The sequence below is a fragment of the Loa loa genome, assembly GCF_000183805.2.
Source record: "Loa loa unplaced genomic scaffold supercont3.314, whole genome shotgun sequence".
NCBI lineage: Eukaryota > Metazoa > Nematoda > Chromadorea > Rhabditida > Onchocercidae > Loa > Loa loa.
This window is the reverse complement of record NW_018108494.1, coordinates 44,379-65,589: the sequence shown is the minus strand read 5'-3', so window position 1 is coordinate 65,589 and position 21,211 is coordinate 44,379. Positions and strand designations below refer to the sequence as shown.

Here is a 21,211-nt window from a genome sequence, read left to right as displayed (position 1 = left end):
GTACACTTTATTGCGAGGTGTGCTTCTCTTGATCACCAATTTGATAAAGTGTAATACGGAAACATTATTCATAACAAGTGTCCTGAAATCGCAATGAATCAGCAATTCCTTTGTTGCAAATTTGATACCGCCTGGTATAATATGTTGTTATGTATGGATTTATTATGCAACGTGAAATGTAAAATATACAATATAAAACTACTCTGCAACGTAAAATGTAAACTAAAATTGTGCCATTTGCTTTAACAAAGAGCACCATTTCACATTAGCTAATGCTTATAATCTCGGAACTATAGTAGGATATTTCCTACTCGAGGAAGCGGGGGACCTCGAACACCAAAACATTTATAACGATATATTTCAACTAGGGATTGGACAGACAATATCGAGCGTCACTGAGTCTCCTTTCATATTGTTATTGCCATTAATTTGTCTTATCGAATCGTAATTGCTGAGTTCGTTGTTATACTAACGAACTTATGATAATAAAGTAATTAAACCTTGGGTAATTAAACCCAAGTTTAAGATATTATCAACCAAAGAGGCAGAAACAACCCTCAGTCCTTGTCATGTTGTAGAAAATTGTCGATATTACCAAGATTACAAAGTTTTATACGCAACATTTCACACAATTGCATAAATCATTTTGACGTAACATTATTGTGCAAATAAATGAAGGTAATATACAGTTCTAAAAAAAGCAATTATCTATCGGGCTCCGACATCACTTGAATTAGAAGACATTGATCGGATTGAAAGTTGACCACAAATAACAAACGACAGGTGTGGAAAGAGAATTCCTAATCTGAACACCTAATAGTTTTCGGTATATTTGCTTATTTTCCTAAATACATAAAAACTATCTATAATAGTGAGTATATAAACTATCTATAAAAGTGAGTATACATCATACCATCATAACCTGCTCATACTTGATTTCTATTGAGTGATGCAGATATCAATTACGGACTAGTTTGGGCACAAGTGTTTTTATCCCTTCTGGAATGCAATCCACAAAGTCCTACAAATTCAATATATTAACTTTCTACATAATAGTCTAAACTGCAGTTTCACTTTCAGGACTTAATTTGACAAAACTTGGAGCGAAGATTGAATATTACAACTACCTTGACTCTGAATGCTGAAAATAAAACTGAAAACTGATACACAATATAAAACCAACCTGATGATTTACCCAATGTGCTGTTGCCAGCACACCACCACTATTTGCTATTTGCGTATCTGCACCATAATATAAATCATTGCCTGAGATATCAGTAAGTTTGCCACCTAAAGAACTGGACATCGGTTTTAATTGAAATTTTACAAATATTTTACCTACATCTAAATCTCCAAACAATAAAAAAATGGAAACCTGATGCAGTAATTATTGCTTCTGGAGCACAAGTATCCCACTTTTTACAACCAGGACTAGGGAAAACATAAGCAGCAGCACCTTCTAAACATTTCAAGACCTAAAAAAATATCGACTTTGGTATCACAATAAAACAGTATAAACATCACTATTACCCCTCTTAATTTTTTCATCAAAAAATAGACGTAATCGGCAAAGGTAATGAGAAAACAGTATGTAGACGTGTGTAATGCGAGTTAGCATAAACTTCACTTTTCATATAGGTAACTTCCTGTTAAAAAACTTATTAATTACTATTTACAGACATACCAAAATGACCTTCCAAACAACTGAAATGTATCACAATATGATGTGATGAAAATGAAATCTCGCAATTTAAAATATTTACTATCAAAAAAAGCCTACACTACGCACGATAATAATTTTACTACATAAATGGGCTAATAGAAAATAAAATGCCCCCAATAACATGCTTTAAATCCGGCTCCACCAACAAATTCAACATCGCTAATTAGATTCTTTTCCCTCAAAATGTTCATTGTGTCACGAATTTGAGGAGTGGAATGACTTCGTGTTGTAACAGCATATCGTTGTGAATTGCCTAAAGACATTGTATGAAAATGCAATGTAGTGGATGCAGCTTCAAAAATACACTTCCTACAAGACTCTAAAGAAACATGCATGTTATTTTGAAGAGATAAAATGAAACAAGAAGTTGATCATGTCATAACGAAAGACAACTGACTTCTACAAGGAAATTTTCTTGAGTCATAAGATTTAGCAGCACAGTCTCTGAAAATGGAGGAGGAACTATTTTAAATGATGCCTTTGACAATTTCTATGCCATGAACGCCTATTCCTTTGATTGCCCAAATTGTGCGACCTCCTGCATTGGTTCCCCAAAAAGGCTGGTGTATAACACCAGCCACTGGCCGTCCTTGACACGATACACCAATAAGTACGGTCACTTCTTGCTGTCGAGCTGCAAAATGAACACTGTGTTTTTCACATTACCTTACGTGATCAGTTTCCTTCTAGCTCGTCAATCGTCAAAACGACAGTAAACTGCAATAATAGAATTCCATTGAGTATTCTCAAAGAGGGAAAAAGCATTAGCATTTTGAACAAAAAACTATACGTGAATTCAATATATAATAATATTCTAACGCTAAATATCAGCGTCACTGCCTTCATTAATCGACTGAGAACGAGTGTGACTGAATTGCTACTTATGAGCTGCTACTTAATGAACAAAACTTATGAACTGTTACTCGATGAAAAAAAATTATGTATTTGATAGCGAAAATAAAATTCACATATACTGCCCTCAGCTGCAACTAATTCATAAGTTCCATCCAAAGGATCTACCCAAACAACCACCTGCAAAATGCTGTGTTTGCAACAAAAACTAACGAAAATTGTCATGGAAGTAAAATTGAAAGCACATTCGATTCAACTTTTTCCAAGTGCATGAAACATTGTGGCAAACATAACAAAGTAGAGATTTGACAAAACATACATCATCCAATGTTATTTGGTGCACTTCGTCACTGCATTTACTGTCATACATCAAAACACCGAGATCAAAATCATTTATCACACTCGTTCCCACTGGTTTAATGCTCTGCAAGGTAGGTCGTGATTAACATAAACTAGCAAGAGAATTGAAATATCTTAATCGTTTTAGTGGTCTTCACACTATTAGCGATATCAAACACTGACCAAAGAAAATGGGTGTGGTCTGAGTTACTAAACACTTCATTTTATTTAAATTCTTAATGTCTAAATATCTGTTCTGTCGAACTGAATTTGAATTCATATGATTCAAAAGTCAGCAACCATGTACAACAAATTCTCAATTCTAACTCGGAAGTGCATGTTCCCTGAAAGCAGATATTTCCCAGGCTGAAAAAAATTTTTTCCCAAAGGTAATGCAAAAAACAAAGCGTTACCCAAACAAGCAATTAAGTGAAAAAATATAAAGCTGAAATTAATTTCTTACCTCCTCACCAATAATTTTCAGACTACCTCCAAAATGTTTGTGTAATGATGAAATGATGCAATCCTCTGCAGCAATATCGGCATCCGTGTATAAATCTCGTAAACTTACAGGTCCTTTATAATATGATTTGCCGGTCCCAGTGAATGCCCAGTCCTGGAAATAAAAAGTTTACTCTTATATTAGTGATTCTGCCTAATCACTGCTGATAAGTATATATGAGTGTTATCTGCAGAGGAACTACAGACGGCATGTCTCGTAAAAGCTAATGCTCACAACGTAGTTTCAGATGTTATTGGGATTCTCAGTGAATCCGACCTAATTAATGTTAGCTTGGTATTAATAAGGAAAATACAAGTTTATCAATAGAACTAACCTTGATGATATTACCGGCTCGCTGAGCAACACTTACTGACAGTGCCATTAGCTGAGTTACAAAACAGGAACCTTTGAACATTTCCAACTTCCTTTCCAAATCCGCGGCGTTATTTGCCATCTAAGAAAATTCCAACCAAATTAACTTTAAGGCCATAGAATATATGGTAAAAGACAAGAAATGATTTTCCGCAACTGTCCCTCAAAGCGTTACGAATCCACCCAATGAACGAGCCGCATACGTTTTTTGATCAAAAAAGTGGGACAGATCCTTAACTGCAAAAGTCGATGAACCGTGAAATGCAGGACGGTCGGCTTCACGTATCAAAACGGAGGTGATATGTGACCAATGAAGTTTTCTTCCGGAGAACTGTGTTAACTAAAGACGAGAGTACACGTGTTGGAATTTTCGAAAGCTTTGAAAAGACGATGAGAAGCACTTACTTTGCTTGACTGCTAGGTAAACCGTAAAGCAGCGGTTATGGTTGTTTACTAAAGAATGAATCTGACCTGTTATCACCTTGAAACCGTTCGAAATTGTATCAAATTGGGATAAGCGTCAGAATTTTGAAGACATAGTAAAAGCCTATTTGGTGTCCTTAAGGTACGGTTGGTTTTCGCTTCTAGCACTGAAGAATAGGACTGATTCTCTTTTAAAAACTGCACACTTTGTCAGAGCCTGCACTATAAATCATAAGCCTTTCTAATAAATAAGTCCCTCTGCAAGAAGCAAATCCGGAAAGACAAAATTTCATTCCAATTTTCTTTTGTTCTCCAGGAACAGCTAGTTTTATATTATAAAAATCGATTTTCAGATATTAATCTGAAGAATTTATGGTATAACATACAACAGCACGGCATGAAATAACCTATTTCAGTTTAATTATTCAGTGAAGTACAACAACAAACAAAATTAGTGCGCAGAGAACGCTTCCCATCTACCATCGGCTTTCCGTCTACTATACATTTTGTTCCTCTCCTGAAAAATAAGTCATCTCTGTTAGATTACCGAAATTAAAACCATGTTCAAGTAAAATTCCCACTACATCTAACAGACTAGGTGATGAATCTTGTAAGTAAAATTAAAGCAATGGAGAGAATATAGGCTCACAATGGACAGCATAACACAAAGACATCTCAGTATGTACACCATGGATAATGATATCCATTGTACCTACATAATGGACAATGCCAGAGGGCAGCCATATCTCCATGATAGCCCTGATAGAGCTTACAAAACTTCCCTCTAATCCCTATATATACACAAGGAAAAATCCTAAATAGTTTAGTTTTTTATAATCAAGTAGACAACGCATCCTCTTCGCATGTCCACCACGACTGAATCACAAACAACGACATTTCCGCACATTCATCATCACTGGACAACAAACTACGATTCGCTAAATGCATTTCCTGCACCATATCTTCAAGTCAATGATCTATCAACTAACCGACAGTCAAATTTATTATCGAAGGTAACGACAAGGAGATAGTCATATCAATTGTTCATTGTATAACTCATTTCCTACCGATTTGTCTCGTACTTTATATATTTTTTCTGGTTTTTCTTCGTCGTTAACTAGTAGTACTCTGCAAGTATTATATCCCGAATAAACCTATATCACCGAACACCGAATCCAACAGATTAGCTCTCCCGACAACTTATCACCTAACATCCTATTGAGGTCGAATGGTTTGAAAAGGTCAACAATTGAGAAAACGATGAGTGTGAAATACCTACTGGGTGAATTACATCATCCCCAGCTTTTGTGATTATAATTATATCCTTGTTCTCTTTTTCCTTCATAAAAGATATGCAGTAGAAATCAGCATCCTAACCACCACCTTCCCCAAATAAGGCAGTGGATTTCTGTCACTCATACAAAACAAAACTTGAAATAACACAGGTCAACTACAATGCAATTTTTAATTGCGTGACGAGATTCTGTACTACTAATGTTGCGGTTAATTTGAATAAAATTGACAATTGCAATTTGCAAACATTGCAATTATGCACAAAATTTACTGAACCACACTGCTTGCGAACAGAAACAATATAATTTCGCGACGGGGTAGAAGTTCATTTATCAAAAGAAGCAAATTGCGTAAAAAAAGACTGGGTAACTAAGATAGTGTCAAACTTAAATTGAAATGGCCAGCCTTCATGCAGCAAGTTACTCTCGGTGAGTTGTTTACAGCATCTAAAATCTCACACACGTACAAGCGTGTGCGTGTGACGAAATACGCTTCCGAAGATCATTTAAATATTCAGTAAATGGGAAGTATTGTAAATTCTTGACAAATCCACTGAAAACGGAAACAGCTATAAACTGCTATAGATTATGATCAGAAAGGTAAAAATAACAGCCACAGCACATGCGATATCGTTTACAGGCAAACCATGCATTTTTGTATTTCTAGTTCATTATGATCCAAATTATTGTTTGATGAAAAGTGATGTAGTGTGAGGTATTGAGATTCATTGTACATTAAACGGGGTGATAAAATTCTCGTCTCATTTAAAATATTTCATTTACTCATAGTGATATAAGGTATTTAGAGGAAGAATTACTGTTAATACCTTAAATACTTCTGATGTAATCTGTACTTCTCATATTATTTTGCTTGCATTTTTTTATAGCCCTACTAATAGTGGACAATTTTCAATATGGGTCACAGTGAATTCAATACAAAAAAAACTTTGAGACCTGCCACAATTACTTGGCAATAAAATTCACTACCTATGGAAGATTGTTTTGTAGAACTACGAGTCCTCGTTACATTCTCCTACTGTTGGGTAAGTGTAAGCAAAGAATTACGACTGAGGAAAACAGCAATTACTGCAACTATGATTGAAGGTGAACAAGTAATACATAGAGAAACAAATATTGGTTTTATTCAGAATGAGATGATGAACTGGAAGATTTCGAGCGTTTCCGAGATTTCTTCCGAAGAGACTCACCATCAATGCTGCTGCTTCGTTTCGATTCTTGTTCAGTCCTGAAAATGTTATTACTATTGTAAAAATTAACTTTACAATTAGAACTACTAAATCTAAAAAAAGCCAAGGAGGAAAAATTCAAAGTCATGTTAGCCTTGGTTGGGAGCCAGCAATGGCTCAAATCCCGGTAGCCGAACAAAAGATTACAAAATATACCGTGAATTAAATAGTGAAAAATATTTAAGAGAAAAAATTAAAACCAGCAATCCCTTACACTTGGCTCTAGAACTGATTACCAGTTGGAAAAAAAAAAAACCCAGTACTTCTGTTTATCAGTGTCCACCATTTCAACATCTGCGCTTTCGCCTTTTTTCGGTCCATTACGTGCCAAAACTTTTTCCATCAGTCTTTCCCTCATGGCCGTTTCATCTGAAGCAGTTACCTGTTCTGAATGGTCTACTTCCATGCTCTCACCCTAAAAAAATTTCAAAATATTAAAAAAACTTCCTACCTAAAAAAACATCTTCAAACAAAACATGCCACCGGTTAAGATATTAGTTGATATCACTAATCTTCGTAAAAAATTTCGCATGCAAATACAATTAATCAAGCCTATTTCGCGCTCAGAGCATACCATACCATATAATTTTTATTCCAAAACTATTATACAATTAACAGCGGAAGATAGTCTATACCAGGAAACCATAACATACCAATAGGCTAAAAAGTTTTTGTGACATGAGTTGACAGAAATATTTCTAAGCTTCAACTAACATGTTCGATCTGCAGCTTCACCTCGGCTTTAACCGAATTGCTTTTGTTTTCACTTTTTCTACTACTTTTTTCACGTTCTTTCTCTTTGCGCGAGTTTTTCTTTCCTTTATCATGATCCTTCTCTTCTTTTTTATCATTTTTTTCATTGCGATTATTTCTTTCCCTATCTCTCCAACTACTGCTTTCACGATCCTTTTCCTTCTTATCCTGAAAAAGAAAACTGGCGTAACAAGAACTTCTTATATAACCTCACAAATTCCTACCCGGTTTTTTTTTGATACGCTTTAAAATGCATGAACCTTATCCTTATCACGTTCACGCCTATCATCCTTCTTGTGCGGTGTGCGACTTCTGCTTCGTTTTCGTTCTTTCTTCTCCTTTTCTTTCTCTTTATCACGTCGATCCTAAAAATCCCTCCATGACAACGTTTTATATATTTCATAATTACACATAAAGTCTGAAATGACAACTGTACCTTCTCCTTATCTTTCTCCTTCCTATCTTTTGAACGTGAAAGTCTTCGATGGCGAGAATGAGAACATCTACGACGTTCGCTACAATAAATACAGAATTAAAGTTAGTGGTGGTAAACTTTCGAAGTCAAGTTTGTTTCAATGATCCTATATTAATCGTATAAAGATACGACTATTTAAACAGTTCCTTGTTAGTTGGAACTGTAAGAAATCTATAAAAATTAAGTATCCGAAAAGAAATCAACGATCGCAAGGAGAGACATTATATCAGACTGCCGAAAAAGGGCAAAGGAAAAAATACCGTGATCTGCTGCGTGAGCGTCGATCTTTAGATTTGCTGCGATGTCGACGGCGCGATCTAAATAAACAGTGATTTTGTACAACACATTAATCTTTTGGACCTCTGCACATTTTAAGAACATAAGTTAATTATTAGATGAAGTAATAAATTATCGTAAAAATCTTAGACATAAGCTCGAACATACTTTGATCGTGATCGAGAGCGTCGACGTCTGCTTGAACTACGACTTCGATGACGTCGGGGGGACCCAGATCGCCGTAAAGGCGAGTAACTTCGATCCATTCCTAAAACGACTCATCTATAAAAAATGTCTTTTGTTTTCTCTTTCAAATTAATTTGAGTTAGAACAAAGGATAGAACTTCGCTAGCAGAATAAATGACAAAGTTCCGTACATGTCAATCAGAGATGGATATGCTCCACACGCAAAAAACACTACTCAAGAAAATTCGCAATGCTTTTCGAGATAAGGAATATGATATCAAAAAATAGTAAGGAATATGATATCAAAAAATATAAACCAGTGATCCACATCTGGGGAAAACAAAAGTTACCCAATCCTTGGTTCAGCTTACTGAGGGCATTAGCAGCTTTATCTGGATTTTGATTGACCCTAATTGCTTCTTCCACCTCCTGCAATGCCATGTCTGCTGTCTTTCTTTCCGGTTTGATTATAGCAACCCGCGAATGCTGTATGCTGAAAGTGGTTAAAATATTTCAAAGATTTTAGAATTAATGAAAACGAATAGATCGATTAATTTTTTCAAAACCTGATAAGAGACAGAAAATCCGGAACTGACATTCACTTGGAAAGAAAAACAATTTGACAGCAAATTTTAGTATCTTTTTTTTCAAAGTTATGACTCATCAATACTTAATTAACAACTAATTGCGAATATAAATGTAGTATTTGGTAGATAATATTATGTATAAAAACTCAAATATTTGAATGAAAATAAGTGAAGCACTTGAAAAATTGTATATGAAAGTAGTAGAACAAACCGTAAACAGCGACCTTTAAATTCGATACCATTATTTTGCAGTGCAATGGGGACCGTCGGTTGATTAGTAAACTCAACGTATGCATACGCACATGGCAAATTTTCAGTGCCGGATGTCATCCGAAGATACATCACCTTAAAATTAAATTACTGATTTACAACTCAAATAAAGATAGTCATGTCGTACAAAAAGATGATTTACAAGTCTTCAACAACCGGAGAAAGAAATAAAAACATCCTTTTCATAAAATCGAGAATAAGCCATAACTTGAGTATATTTAGAACGTGGGGATTTAAGCCCTGAATAAGTTTCGTTGTTTCATTAATTTTCGTTAAATAAACTTCGAATAAGTTTCGCTTGAATAAGTTTCCTTCAGCTATTAGAGAGTGGTAAAATATTGATTTTATGTTAGAACGGGTACCATAAAAAATTTTTAAAAATTGGCAACAATTTTCTGGAAAGCAATGGAGAAAAATTCACTATATTTTTAGCTGTTAAAAAACCGAACAACCATGGACCTATCATCTCTTTTAGTATCGCAATGATTTCAGGATCAGGCGATTATACACTATTATTCAGTGTTACATTGCTCTTCCTTTTCTGTATATAGCTAGAAATTAAAAAATCTTATAATTTACCTTGCTACTAAAAAATACTAACTAAAGCACAAATTTTCACTCTGTCTTTTATTTAGCTTACTCCTACAACTCAAAATTTGAATTTCCAATTCTCAACGGCAAGAATGAAATCATAAAAAATGAATATGTGCATAATGAATTATAGAGAATATAAAATTGAAGAACTTAATCACAAAATGTAATCATTTGCTACGTTCAAGTCATTCAGTCGTAGTTTCACAGCCCTTTTGAGGATGACACTTGAATCTGAGAATGGGATGGAGGCTTTTTCATCATTTTTCACTTGTTCAGATGATGACTTCGTATTAAGTGCGCGGTCAGAGCAGAATGAAAAGTTCCAGCTTTTCCAAAATTTATTTGTTTTGGTCTATATTTCTGGAGTTTTAAATTTTCATGCAGAAGTGGGGAAATGCTAAATTATATTGGACTTATAATTTTTTTACGATTTGACAGTGAATGTTACCAGGACGTCAGCTTTCTGCAGGCAGATGTCTTCTATGCGAAAGCTAAATTGTAGAATATGCCTAGAAGAAGACAACGAATTAAATTTAATTTCACCGTGCGAATGTCGCGGTTCACTACAATTTGTACATACACGATGTCTACAACACTGGTTTGATGTGATGCATACGCGAGTAAGTTAACATTATACATAACCTATTTAAAGTTGCTAACCTGACAACTTCGCAAAACTTCGTCAGCAAAAGTAAGGGAGCGAAGAATCAGAAATCGTAATGCAAGATTTGCTATGTTCAAGTCATTGAATCATAGTTTTGCAACATTTTGCGAATAACACTTGAGTGTGAGAACAGGATGGAAGCTACGTCACTATTTTTCATTTGTTCAGTTGACGTTTCCTAAAGCCTATTCATTTTAGTCTACTGGAAAAAAGCGACAATTATACAGTTTTTTAAAGAAAATAAGCGATCTAATTTAAGCGCTGTCAAATATGCAAAACACAGTATGAACTTGAAGATCATGGAATGAAACCTTATACGGAATGGACACTACCTCAACCACTTAGCGATGACTGGGAAGATCAACTAGATTTTAAATGCGCCCTATTTTGGCTTGTATTCATGTCACGTATCACCTACGTTGTACTCAAGTCAGAACAGTTCCTGCTACTTCTTTTACTTCAGCTTTCTGAACAAATATATGATTTATATGGAATGATAACATTATCATTTATCTGTTTATAGGACAAAATTAAAAGTATATGCATCCACCACTATATTATTCTATACACGGGTGCTAACTGGAATTATGCACTGGAATCATCACTAAAGTTGAAAATTTAGACTAAATTAGACACATCTATTAGTTTTAAAACAGAGGAATCAATTGACTGATGTAGACAGTAATATAAACTTCAAATAATTTTCAAAAAAAAATTTTAGACATGGTATTAGCGAAACACGTTTAGCAATCATTCACATTGTTGGTGGAGGTACATTTTTATTCTACAAATCGTTTCATTCTAAGCATTCTATTCAAGGAAACCTTATGCCTAAGTATATGCTTTTAATATCATTTTCAGGGAAAATGTACTACGTATGGCTTCTATCGTTCTGTATAAACTTCGCCTACTATAGTACAGTGCTTTACGCAGTTATAAAGAGATGGAAAGAAATAAATTCTGTCTATGTTTGGAAAAGTAAAGGAACCAAGAAAAACAATTGATAATGCAATTAACAAAGCTTGCTACAATTTTTTACCATTAGAAATTTCCCCTCACGTATTTTATGAATAAATGAAATTTGAGATAATAATTCTGAGGTGCGATGCGACTTTTTAGCCGAGTTCAATATTGTTGTCTGCTGAAGAAAGAACTCGTCAATACTATCAAGTCATTATGCTGGAATAATTATGGCCGTAATGGATAGTGTGTCTGAATGGTTCATTTATTATCATGCTTTGAAGTTAAATAACTTTACGTAAAGCAAATACCAAATTCTTTCTACAAAAATGAAAGACACATAAAATGAACTTACTTCACCAATGTTGTCGTTGAAAAACTTCATCACTTCTTCACCACCACAATCCTTCGGTATATTGCCGACATATATTGTACGACGGATTTCTTCTACTTTTGATGCTTCTGTATTCGCACTCAATGTTGGATACGGTGGTAAACCAAGTGCCGCCAATGTTGGGTCCACTGTAAGCAACTGAAAATAGCATGCCAATTTAGTAAAACTACTAGTAAAGATTGGGGAATATTCTTCTGAATTTCACCAGCTCGTAGTGATATAACTCAGACAACCGCTTTTTTCAAACTCATAAGCAAAAATTTTCATTTTGCATGTTAATATGAAGTAAAATGTACCATAAATAAAAAATAATTGCTTGACGTGGGTAAAACTTATGCACAGTGGGTAAAACTTGATTTTTTTTAATGTACAACTAGAAATATAGACATATGTATGCTCAGAACAAGGGCCGTCTTAGCATTGAGATGCCACGGAGGACCCACCAAATTCCGACTTCGGTATTGCACAATCTGTATTTGTATATGTGGATGTGCATGATTTCACAATTCAATCACTCTATACCAAGTTACTGAAACAGAAATTTAAATAAAAATAATAGGACAGTGCAGCTGAATTTTTCTGTCAAAGCAATCTCCATGAACTTGACTCCAGAAAGAACGGCCAAAGAATTCCATCCAACAAAATACGTATTTCTCCACTATTCTGGATTTTTTTGAACCTTCAAAAATTTACAGCTTCTCTCAAATCACCAAAAATGCATGTCATACGACGGAGAAGAAAATAGACACCAACTATCTAAGAATATAACGGTAAAGCAAGTGAGTTCACAAAGTATCACAACAAAGGTTGCTGATGGATCATAAATGTCGGTTCACTAATGTGAGTATCAGCAGTTCAATTCACTAATTTTGTAGATTTAAATCTTTTCACGCTCTCTATCACATGGTAAAACAAATCCTCTAGTATCTTATTTGATAACTAAATCAAAGATCTTAAGCGACAAACAGCAATAAGCGTTTCAACGGCGATCTGTAATCGACAAAGCTGAAACAAATGAAACACATATTATAACTTAAGGTCCGTTTCGTTACAAGCTAGCATTAATGCCGCTAAATTTAAAATAAAATGAACTGGGAAGTTATTTCACCCCCAAATGTCTCATCTCTACCTCTTTCCGCCCATCTCGATCAACAGCCGTTTAAAGAAACTGATTCAAATTTAGTAATATGACGTAAACAAAAACAAAATAACCATTTGCTGCCCGTCTCCCAAATCCTTGATTTGATTGACAACATTCGGTGGCAACTGACGCTGACCTGGCCACGCCGGTCCACCTGTTTTCAATGCTGTGTCTTCATCCGGTATTGTATCTACAAATACAATTTTATAGTATCATATTTGTACATTCCATCAATCCCGAACCATCACATTCGGCCTTATGTACATCAAATAACTACCATTAGCCAAAAGATCCGTGGAAAGACTAATAAATCAAATTCAAGCAATCAAATAAATAGACTGTACACGAGTATAACATTAACAAAACGGTTTATGTTTACAATTCAGCAAAAGTTAGTCGTGACGTGGAAATCACACGACACACAATAATTCACATAGAAACTGTCTCGTTCGTGTCTTACTCGTGTACGATTCATTTATTCGAATATTCGAAGTGTAGCCTATCGTTTCCGACAAGTCCGCATCAGTTAGAAGGCAGCAAACAACTAAAATTCCATATTTAGACAGAAATTAAAAATCACTGAACCTGATATAGATGGGATGCAAACAAGGGCGCGGTCGATAAAGACAGTGTTCGTCAGATGCTGTGCCACTTCTACTGACTTCTGATCTTCAAATTTAACGTACGCAAATTTCTGAGTAAATGTCGATAACTGTGGGTGATTATCAGAGGGGTAAATCTGAACGAATTCAATTATTATTGAAAAAGCTGTGAAGAGTTTTACTATTCACGACAAACACTTCCTTCTCATCTGTGAGTAGAATTCTTCGCTAACATCAAAAATTAATCACGCAATAAACAATGAAGCACACTTCGTCCCACCATTTCTGCATCTCCCCACTGAAAGTTAGACCCTGCACAGGATAAAAATGAGATCGAATGAATGTGGAAACAGGGGTTATGAACATACATAACGAGATGGCATTTAGAACACATAATTTTTCTTGTACGATGGAGGATTTAACTGACAGGTAATTTAATGTAATGATAAAACATAGACAATTTAATGCAATTCTATGAATGTAATGATGAATCCAACCTTAAATTCGTCAATTCGCCCAATAAAAGCAAAAAGCTGATATATCTGTTCACGTGTTGCTGTCATAGAGATGTTGCTAACATGCAGCACACGAAATCGTGGTTCATCGGCACCCATTGCTGCAATGAAACTTCATTTTTCTTTAAAACTTCAAACACAGCACGAACCGTAATGAAAAACGGAAGGACGGCAAGACGATTCATGCAGTGAATAAAATTTGGATCAGAAGGTTCAATCCTCACTTTTCCAGAACTTGGTTTTGCGCTTAAACGCTTTTGTATTAAGATTATTTACCTCTTACAACAAAAACAGCCACAAATTCAAAAAAAAACTGAAATATGCGTGAAAAGAGTAGACACAGAGAAAAATGACAGTTTCGATACAAATGTGCAAATTTGCAGGAACACACTAAAAAGACCGCATGCGACAGATATGTTCACGTAACGGAATCACGAAGACAGCAACTTACTATAGGAGTTAACAAAACATACCGCGTAATAGCTGGGACAAACCCAAAGTTGTTGCAGATAAGCAGCGAATCCGTTGACAAGCTGTATTAAGTAGCACAAAGAGTACCACTTCCGAATCGCTGCAGTAACCACAGCGTAAATATTCCCCCCTTTAAGGTGAAGATCCTTTTAGGATTGGTCAAGATCAGATCTGCGCGAACTCTCGTTGCTTAAATTAATTAGACTAACTACTAAACGGAGATACAAGAGAATGTAAGATTAATGAAATGATAGGATGTTGAACAAGGAACAAAACGTCTATAAACGTCTATAAGAAAGGTACAGACAAACCAGTAGAGAATTACGGTCAAGAGAATTACATATGAACTGCAACTCCCTTCCAATTCAAATCTCACTTAAATCCTATACACCTAACCCAAGTACGTATCCAATCCAGTCCTTCACATTGTTGCAGAGTACCTCACGGTCTACACCCTTTTCGGGACGTTGTGCAATAAAATGATGTCCACAGAAGGTAGACTGGCAGATGTGTATCAGAATGCCACTTCTGCCTTGTTGAATTGTGACATTTGCTATATTCAATCGTTTACTTACTGTATGACCGGTCCAATTGCCTTCAGTTATTATATTTGATGAATTCGCTTATTGCATCTATCGTTGGTAAAGCTAATCTGTTGACTTCGTTTCTTGGCGATACAAATTTATTCGGGATGTAATATTGTTCTTGCATAATATTACTAGTTAACAACAAAATAAGTGTAAAATATATATGTATATATTGCGCAGTGAATTGGTAAGCAGTGATAAATGAGTTATACAATAAACAATATGACCAACTAACAAATCCCTTGTCATTGCTTTCGATAATAGTTGACCGTCGTTTTGTTGATAGGTTGCGTAATGGTTGAGACATAGAATTCGTCCTTCGTTGAGCTGGGAATATGTTGCAGGAAATATTTTTAGCGAAAAGAAGGAATATTGTAGTCTGTTGTTCAATGATGGCGGATATGCGAAGAGGATATCATAGTTTGCTTGATTATAAAAAACTAAACTATTTAGGATTTTTCCTTGTGTATATATAGGGATTAGAGGGAAGTTTTGTAAGCTCTATCAGGGCTATCATGGAGATATGGCTGCCCTCTGGCATTGTCCATTATGTAGGTACAATGGATATCATTATCCATGGTGTACATACTGAGATGTCTTTGTGTTATGCTGTCCATTGTGAGCCTATATTCTCTCCATTGCTTTAATTTTACTTACAAGATTTCATCACTCTGTATGTTAGATACTGTGGGAATTTTATTTGAACATAGCTTTCACTTCAGTAGTACGACACCTGTTTGTTGTTTCCTTAATTGCTTATTGTATTACCGTATCTACTGTGTCAACTTACTAAAGATGTTTATTTACCTCATGCAGAGTGACTATGACATTTCAAAATTTGCATCTCTTATCAGTAATTCATAAGCAATGGAAAAGGGCCAAGTCACGGCTATGCTTTTTTGTACTTGCGTTGAGCAGTTCACTTGTCGATAATGTCAGGTAGTTGATGTATCTCAGTTTTTTTTCGGCGATGTGATGTGATATGGGGATTGAATACTTGTGCTGTGTATCATTCAAAAAACGTACTATTTGTTAAAACGAAAGTATTGAGAAATAAATTTTTCTTCGCTTATCATCGGAACATTAGGGAGATATGATTAAAATCCGGAAAAACAGTGACATTCAATAAATAAGCATGTACCATTCAGCTATTATGGAGCAAAACAGTTTTGCAAATTATATGTCTTCATAATTGCGCCAGATTTTTTATTGCTTTGAGAAGGAAGTATTTTAGAAGAAAGGAAAGTTTTGACAGAGAACGACTTAGAAAAATTACGGGCTCGTTTTAAAAGAAGACAAAACAAATTTGCAGCCATAACGTATGGATTTAACAAAATCTAGTTTCTTGAATCTTGTAGTTTTGTATGTGACATATTCATGTCGAGCAGCATCAGTTAAGATGTCTCATAGATTGTTCGCATTACTGCTGTTGATCATTGGTTTGCAATCCATTTTTTTAAATTTATCTCAAAAGGAAATGATACAAATGATGCTGTGCAGTGGACAGCAAGAAATGCTGTTTCATCAGCTTTTACTCTGCTGCGTAATCAGCTGATCTTTTCTGCCTAATTTCAGCGGTCAAACACAGATAAGAATCAGTGCTAGTACCATGCCTCAAATGTACGCCTTTTTCGAATATTGTGAAAATTGAAGTCCCTAAACTAGTCCAAGTTTTGATTTCAAAAAGTCTAAGAAAAGGGTAAATCAAACGAAATGGTTTGATGCCCACGAGTGGCCATATCACTGTCCCTGGAACAGAAATTTTCTTGAGTAGAAAATGTATATATGAAATGGTCTGACACTATTTTTCGGCCAATATTGGAAAATGCTTGAGACAGTTCCATATAACAGACAATAAATTTTAGTACTGCTCCATTGCCACGTGATGCCTACGACGAAGAAACATTCGAAAAGGTCGATGTGGAAATCAATCCAATAATCGCCGAGACAAATAAAGGGTCTTATTTTCGAGAAAAGTAAAGCTAAGAAAAAAAAAGGGGAGAACACGCTCCTAGATTTATAAGCAGGCTGATTTGTCAACCACGCTCTCATATCTAACGCTTCCAGTACCTTAGAATTACTAATTCTTAATCTGTTTTGTTATTCAGGAAAATTGTTGCCGAAAATTGGTTTCTAAAAACAAATCGCTTAATGAATTGTATTATAAAGTCGAGTGTTTTATGTACTGAAGTATAATTTAAACTGAGAAGGGTCCATTGCATTTCTCATAATTTTTTACCTGGGACAATTTGCGGACCAAAAAATCCAGATAAGACATTTGCTGAACTTTTTGCACTCCCGAATATAGCATAGCACAATAGCTTGCTCAATTTTGGTTGCAGAAAATCGTACCTCTTTAGATGGGAAATATTCTAGTACATAATATATTGCAAGCCATCTCTCAATTTTACAGTCGCTATATCTGTAGCTTTCAGGCTGCTCCGGATGAAGGAACATTCCAGCTTAGCCACTGTTAGTATTCTGAACATTCAGCTTTTTGTCAACAAACTTTAAAATAAGCCTTAAAAGTTCTCCAGTACTATATTTGTTCCTTACTTTCTTAAAATTAGTATAAAATCTCGATATTTTTCAGTTTGAGTGTTTGTTTCGATTATAGTTGTTTCAGGTAAACGAAGCATTACCACGGAAAAGGTTACTGACAAACAAGTATTCCACAAATATACTACCAGTTTCTTAAATTCAAACGTCTACCAGCTAAATGAGCCTAACAAGTCCATTCTCTTCTGGTCAAATATTTGTTTACAAGCGAAAATATAGGTTGATTGGTCCTTTCATTCTTGAGACATAAAAACAATGATGGATATAACTCTCCCGTTATCTCAGAAGTTTCAAAACTCAAAGATTATTGTGTTATATTGCTGGCAGCCGAAGAAGCAGTTCTTGTTAATTACTATATAAATAGAACTGTACAGATACAGTTCTGATCGTCATCATGGTTTTCGTAATGTATACTGTAGTGCTTTTTTTACACAACAGGCAGAAAAGTACGCTTTTGAACAAAAGTTCATTGTTACAACCAAAGGATGCACATACATCAGGAAGTCCAGAAGCATTCTCACAACTGAGCTGTTCAAAAAATTCAACTGAAACAAGGGAAGTCAGTCAAAGCAGATCAACCTCTTTAAGAGCGAATTTGATAAACAACTCAGAAGCGTCATTATTATTAGTACCACCAGAGAAAAGGAGGGAAACAAAAAGTTCTGCAACGATTTCATCCCTAGAATCCAAGACTGATAAGATAAATAACATTGAATCTCAACCAAAGACGCTCAAAGGCGAAGTTAAAAAAGGTGCAGGTGAAAAAAAGCAGAAAGATTGGGGAAAAAAGAAAAAAGAAAGGAAGAAGTGGACCGTGGAAAGCTTAAAACCCGTCAAAAAAGGTTAAAAATATTAAAAAATCATAAAAAAGACGAAAATGCAGAGGATGTAAAAAAAAAGAAACGGGTAGGAAATGAGATGACAAAAAGCAAAGAGGAAAATCGGAAGGACGAGAATGCAGTGCATAGATGTGCAGAAGGGAAAGAATTAGCATTTGGAAGTTGTGCTGGAGGAAGTGAAAAGGTAGTAGAAATTTCAGGAGAACAGGAATCGAAGCCTGTGGTGTCAAAGTCCAGTTCAGATAAGGTATTCGATTTTCATGTACTTCGTAAATTTCTTTGAATTTATAAAACTGATTGATCAAGTGAATTTATTTTATTTTTAGGACAAATTGAATGGGTAAAAATAGGGTATCAGTTCCTTGTCCTGAACTTATAGGTGTCTGGAAATTGATAAATTTTACAATCCATTTGAAAATTTAACAGTGAATTTCTAAAACAAAGATTTGCATTGAGAAATGAAATGAAGTATATCTGTCATCTTGTTGCAAGATAAAAAAAGATGGAAATAAAGTAAGGACGAAATACTGTGACCAAAACGAGATATTTATATTAAACATTTATGAATTCCGTAAAACCCACTTTAGAATAATCGTTAAAATTGTAACAAAATGATACCGATTTTCAGTCATTAGTTAAAGCGGAATCATTGCCAGCAAATATTTCTTTAGGTAAGTAGCCACTCGGAATTTTTCAAGTGATTTTGAAAAACCATGATTTCAAAAATTTTGAAGAACTAATGAAAGTATCCTTTCGGAAATTATCAAGCCACCACACAAATAGTTCCAAGGGATGTTATTAATTCCAGCAGCCTTATCGTCATCTTGGTTTTACTTTTAAAATTTTAACATTTATTGTGAAGATGTTAGCAATTACTATCAAAAAGAATACTCGCAAAGCATATCGAATACTAATTTGCTGCTAAAACCCATTAAAGTGACGAAGAAAGATCAATCACTATATGAAAAAATGGATGACGAAATCATACTGGATACCAATCTCTTGCAATCATTGGCTACTGATTTAATAACAGAATCCAACAAAGTGAATAAAGACGTCATAGGTCAAATATTCATAAATATATTTCTAATATAAATCCAATTTGTTCGGTGCATCGAATTTGTATTTAATCGATTCCGATCACTTTTTATCGGCATATTCAATTATTTGCTTTTTCTAGAGGTCGTACTCAGAATTATCAAAGTAACATAGATGACAAGCAACCAAAGATAAATGTTATTTATTGCTTAGAACTAAGAGCAATTATGGTTTACAGGAGAAGACATTGCCAAAAAGTTAATTGAAATCGAGAAAAAGGATCAGTTATTCGCAGAACAAGATCATATCAAAGAAGAAAAAAAGGTTTCCCACTTATTTCACAGTACAGTCACTTCGAAGATTCTATTTCAATTCGAAGTCCAATTTTCTTTCGAGAAAGTTAATTCATATCAGCACCCAATAATTTCAAATTCAATGATATATGATTCAACAGCTTTTCAGTTTATTTATTTCTTTAAAGGGGAAAAAATATCCTTATCATTTATCCATGCAGGTTGTAGTATCCGAGATTGCAAAAAGAATAGTAGAAGCACTAACGTCTAATCAAGTCCTCGGCAAAGTACTCATGCCGGAAGAAGCTACCATTTTACGAGATTATTTCAGTCGGAAAATACCATTAAGCGAAAAGGTTTTCCATAAATTACGACCGTAATCACAGAAAAAAAATTGAAGAATACTTTAGCCACTTTCTTTCGGTGACAAACTTTTAAATTACCCATATTTGATTAGTGGAGATTTGCTATCGTGTATCGATATCTTTTACTGGACGTTAACGCACCTATCTTATGCTTAACAAATTAACTTCTTATGATCTTGGCTCCCAATAGTTTGCCTTGAGTGACAGTCTGTGACAGGTCCTTGCAACGTTGGATACAGCACTTGACAAAATTTTGCGCCGCGCACATGAATTTTATGATGACAAAAGGGAATTGTATGTATTCTTAAAAGATCGAGATTCTGCAAAAACAAAACTTCTTGATGCACTTATCGCCAAAAAGTCAAATTATCTGGTTGATTTAATGACCGATGCCAGTTTCTACGCTGATCGAATAAGCAAAGGATTAATTGATGCTTATAAGTTGGCCACCGAAGGAATTCTAGGTAAGCTTATGAAAGAAATATAAACAAATGGAATCAAAAAACCAGTTGGTTTAATATTTCGTCGAATCTAAAGAATCTTAATTCTGTTCTCTGGAAAGTAGATTTCTTTTATTGATTTCTTCCGATACTGTACTGTTTCCAGTTGCTCGTGATAACTTGCACTATATGCAAGCTGCTGTCGGCCACACCTATCGTTATTCCAAAGAAATGGCATACCGTGGCGCTGCATTGACTTACGAGACAGCCACACGCGGCAAAGAATTGGCCGAAATTGGTGCTTCCATTAGTGCACAAATGACATCTGATGCGGCAAAAATGACAATAAACGCTGCAGTCCGTGGAAAAGAGCTTGCGGAACGAGGTGCGGCTATCGGCACAAAAATGACATCTGATGCGGCAAAAATAACATTGGATGCTGCAGTCCGTGG

General features: G+C 35.0%; 5 protein-coding genes across 5 annotated transcripts in view; 3 read left to right on the top strand and 2 right to left on the bottom strand.

Moving 5' to 3' along the window:
- Positions 1 to 689: 689 nt before the first annotated feature.
- LOAG_05255 (hypothetical protein) lies at positions 690 to 3,876 on the bottom strand. The gene is made up of 9 exons (XM_020446799.1): positions 3,751 to 3,876; positions 3,378 to 3,530; positions 2,895 to 2,999; positions 2,692 to 2,755; positions 2,202 to 2,357; positions 1,849 to 1,976; positions 1,376 to 1,475; positions 1,184 to 1,290; positions 690 to 1,021 (listed from the first exon to the last, which is right to left on the bottom strand). The coding sequence occupies exons 1-9, from the start codon at positions 3,868 to 3,870 to the stop codon at positions 959 to 961; spliced, it is 996 nt and encodes a 331-aa protein (XP_020302903.1). The 5' UTR covers positions 3,871 to 3,876; the 3' UTR covers positions 690 to 958.
- A 1,886-nt stretch (positions 3,877 to 5,762) lies between these two features.
- Positions 5,763 to 14,274, bottom strand: LOAG_18442 (splicing factor). The gene is made up of 13 exons (XM_020451101.1): positions 14,150 to 14,274; positions 13,636 to 13,789; positions 13,122 to 13,240; positions 11,871 to 12,047; positions 9,239 to 9,372; positions 8,812 to 8,933; positions 8,423 to 8,522; positions 8,239 to 8,295; positions 7,940 to 8,018; positions 7,764 to 7,868; positions 7,465 to 7,671; positions 7,014 to 7,165; positions 5,763 to 6,749 (listed from the first exon to the last, which is right to left on the bottom strand). Exons 1-13 carry the CDS (start codon positions 14,264 to 14,266, stop codon positions 6,644 to 6,646), a joined length of 1,629 nt encoding a protein of 542 aa, XP_020305145.1. The 5' UTR covers positions 14,267 to 14,274; the 3' UTR covers positions 5,763 to 6,643.
- A 1,883-nt stretch (positions 14,275 to 16,157) lies between these two features.
- Positions 16,158 to 17,923, top strand: LOAG_05251 (hypothetical protein; the record flags this gene model as incomplete). Its single annotated transcript, XM_003140788.1, has 5 exons — positions 16,158 to 16,164; positions 16,460 to 16,544; positions 17,091 to 17,201; positions 17,334 to 17,415; positions 17,852 to 17,923. The coding sequence occupies 5 exons, from the start codon at positions 16,158 to 16,160 to the stop codon at positions 17,921 to 17,923; spliced, it is 357 nt and encodes a 118-aa protein (XP_003140836.1).
- Positions 17,924 to 18,190: 267 nt separating this feature from the next.
- Positions 18,191 to 18,631, top strand: LOAG_05250 (hypothetical protein; the record flags this gene model as incomplete). The annotated part of the gene is made up of 1 exon (XM_003140787.1): positions 18,191 to 18,631. One exon carries the CDS (start codon positions 18,191 to 18,193, stop codon positions 18,629 to 18,631), a length of 441 nt encoding a protein of 146 aa, XP_003140835.1.
- A 71-nt stretch (positions 18,632 to 18,702) lies between these two features.
- Positions 18,703 to 21,211, top strand: part of LOAG_18441 (hypothetical protein) — a gene marked incomplete at both ends in the record, with an annotated part of 3,226 nt that continues 717 nt past the window's right edge. The window contains 6 exons of the mRNA XM_020451100.1: positions 18,703 to 18,870; positions 19,252 to 19,294; positions 19,900 to 19,985; positions 20,176 to 20,310; positions 20,537 to 20,783; positions 20,926 to 21,207. Coding sequence (XP_020305144.1) covers positions 18,703 to 18,870; positions 19,252 to 19,294; positions 19,900 to 19,985; positions 20,176 to 20,310; positions 20,537 to 20,783; positions 20,926 to 21,207 — 961 coding nt within the window. The remainder of the gene's footprint in view (positions 18,871 to 19,251; positions 19,295 to 19,899; positions 19,986 to 20,175; positions 20,311 to 20,536; positions 20,784 to 20,925; positions 21,208 to 21,211) is intronic.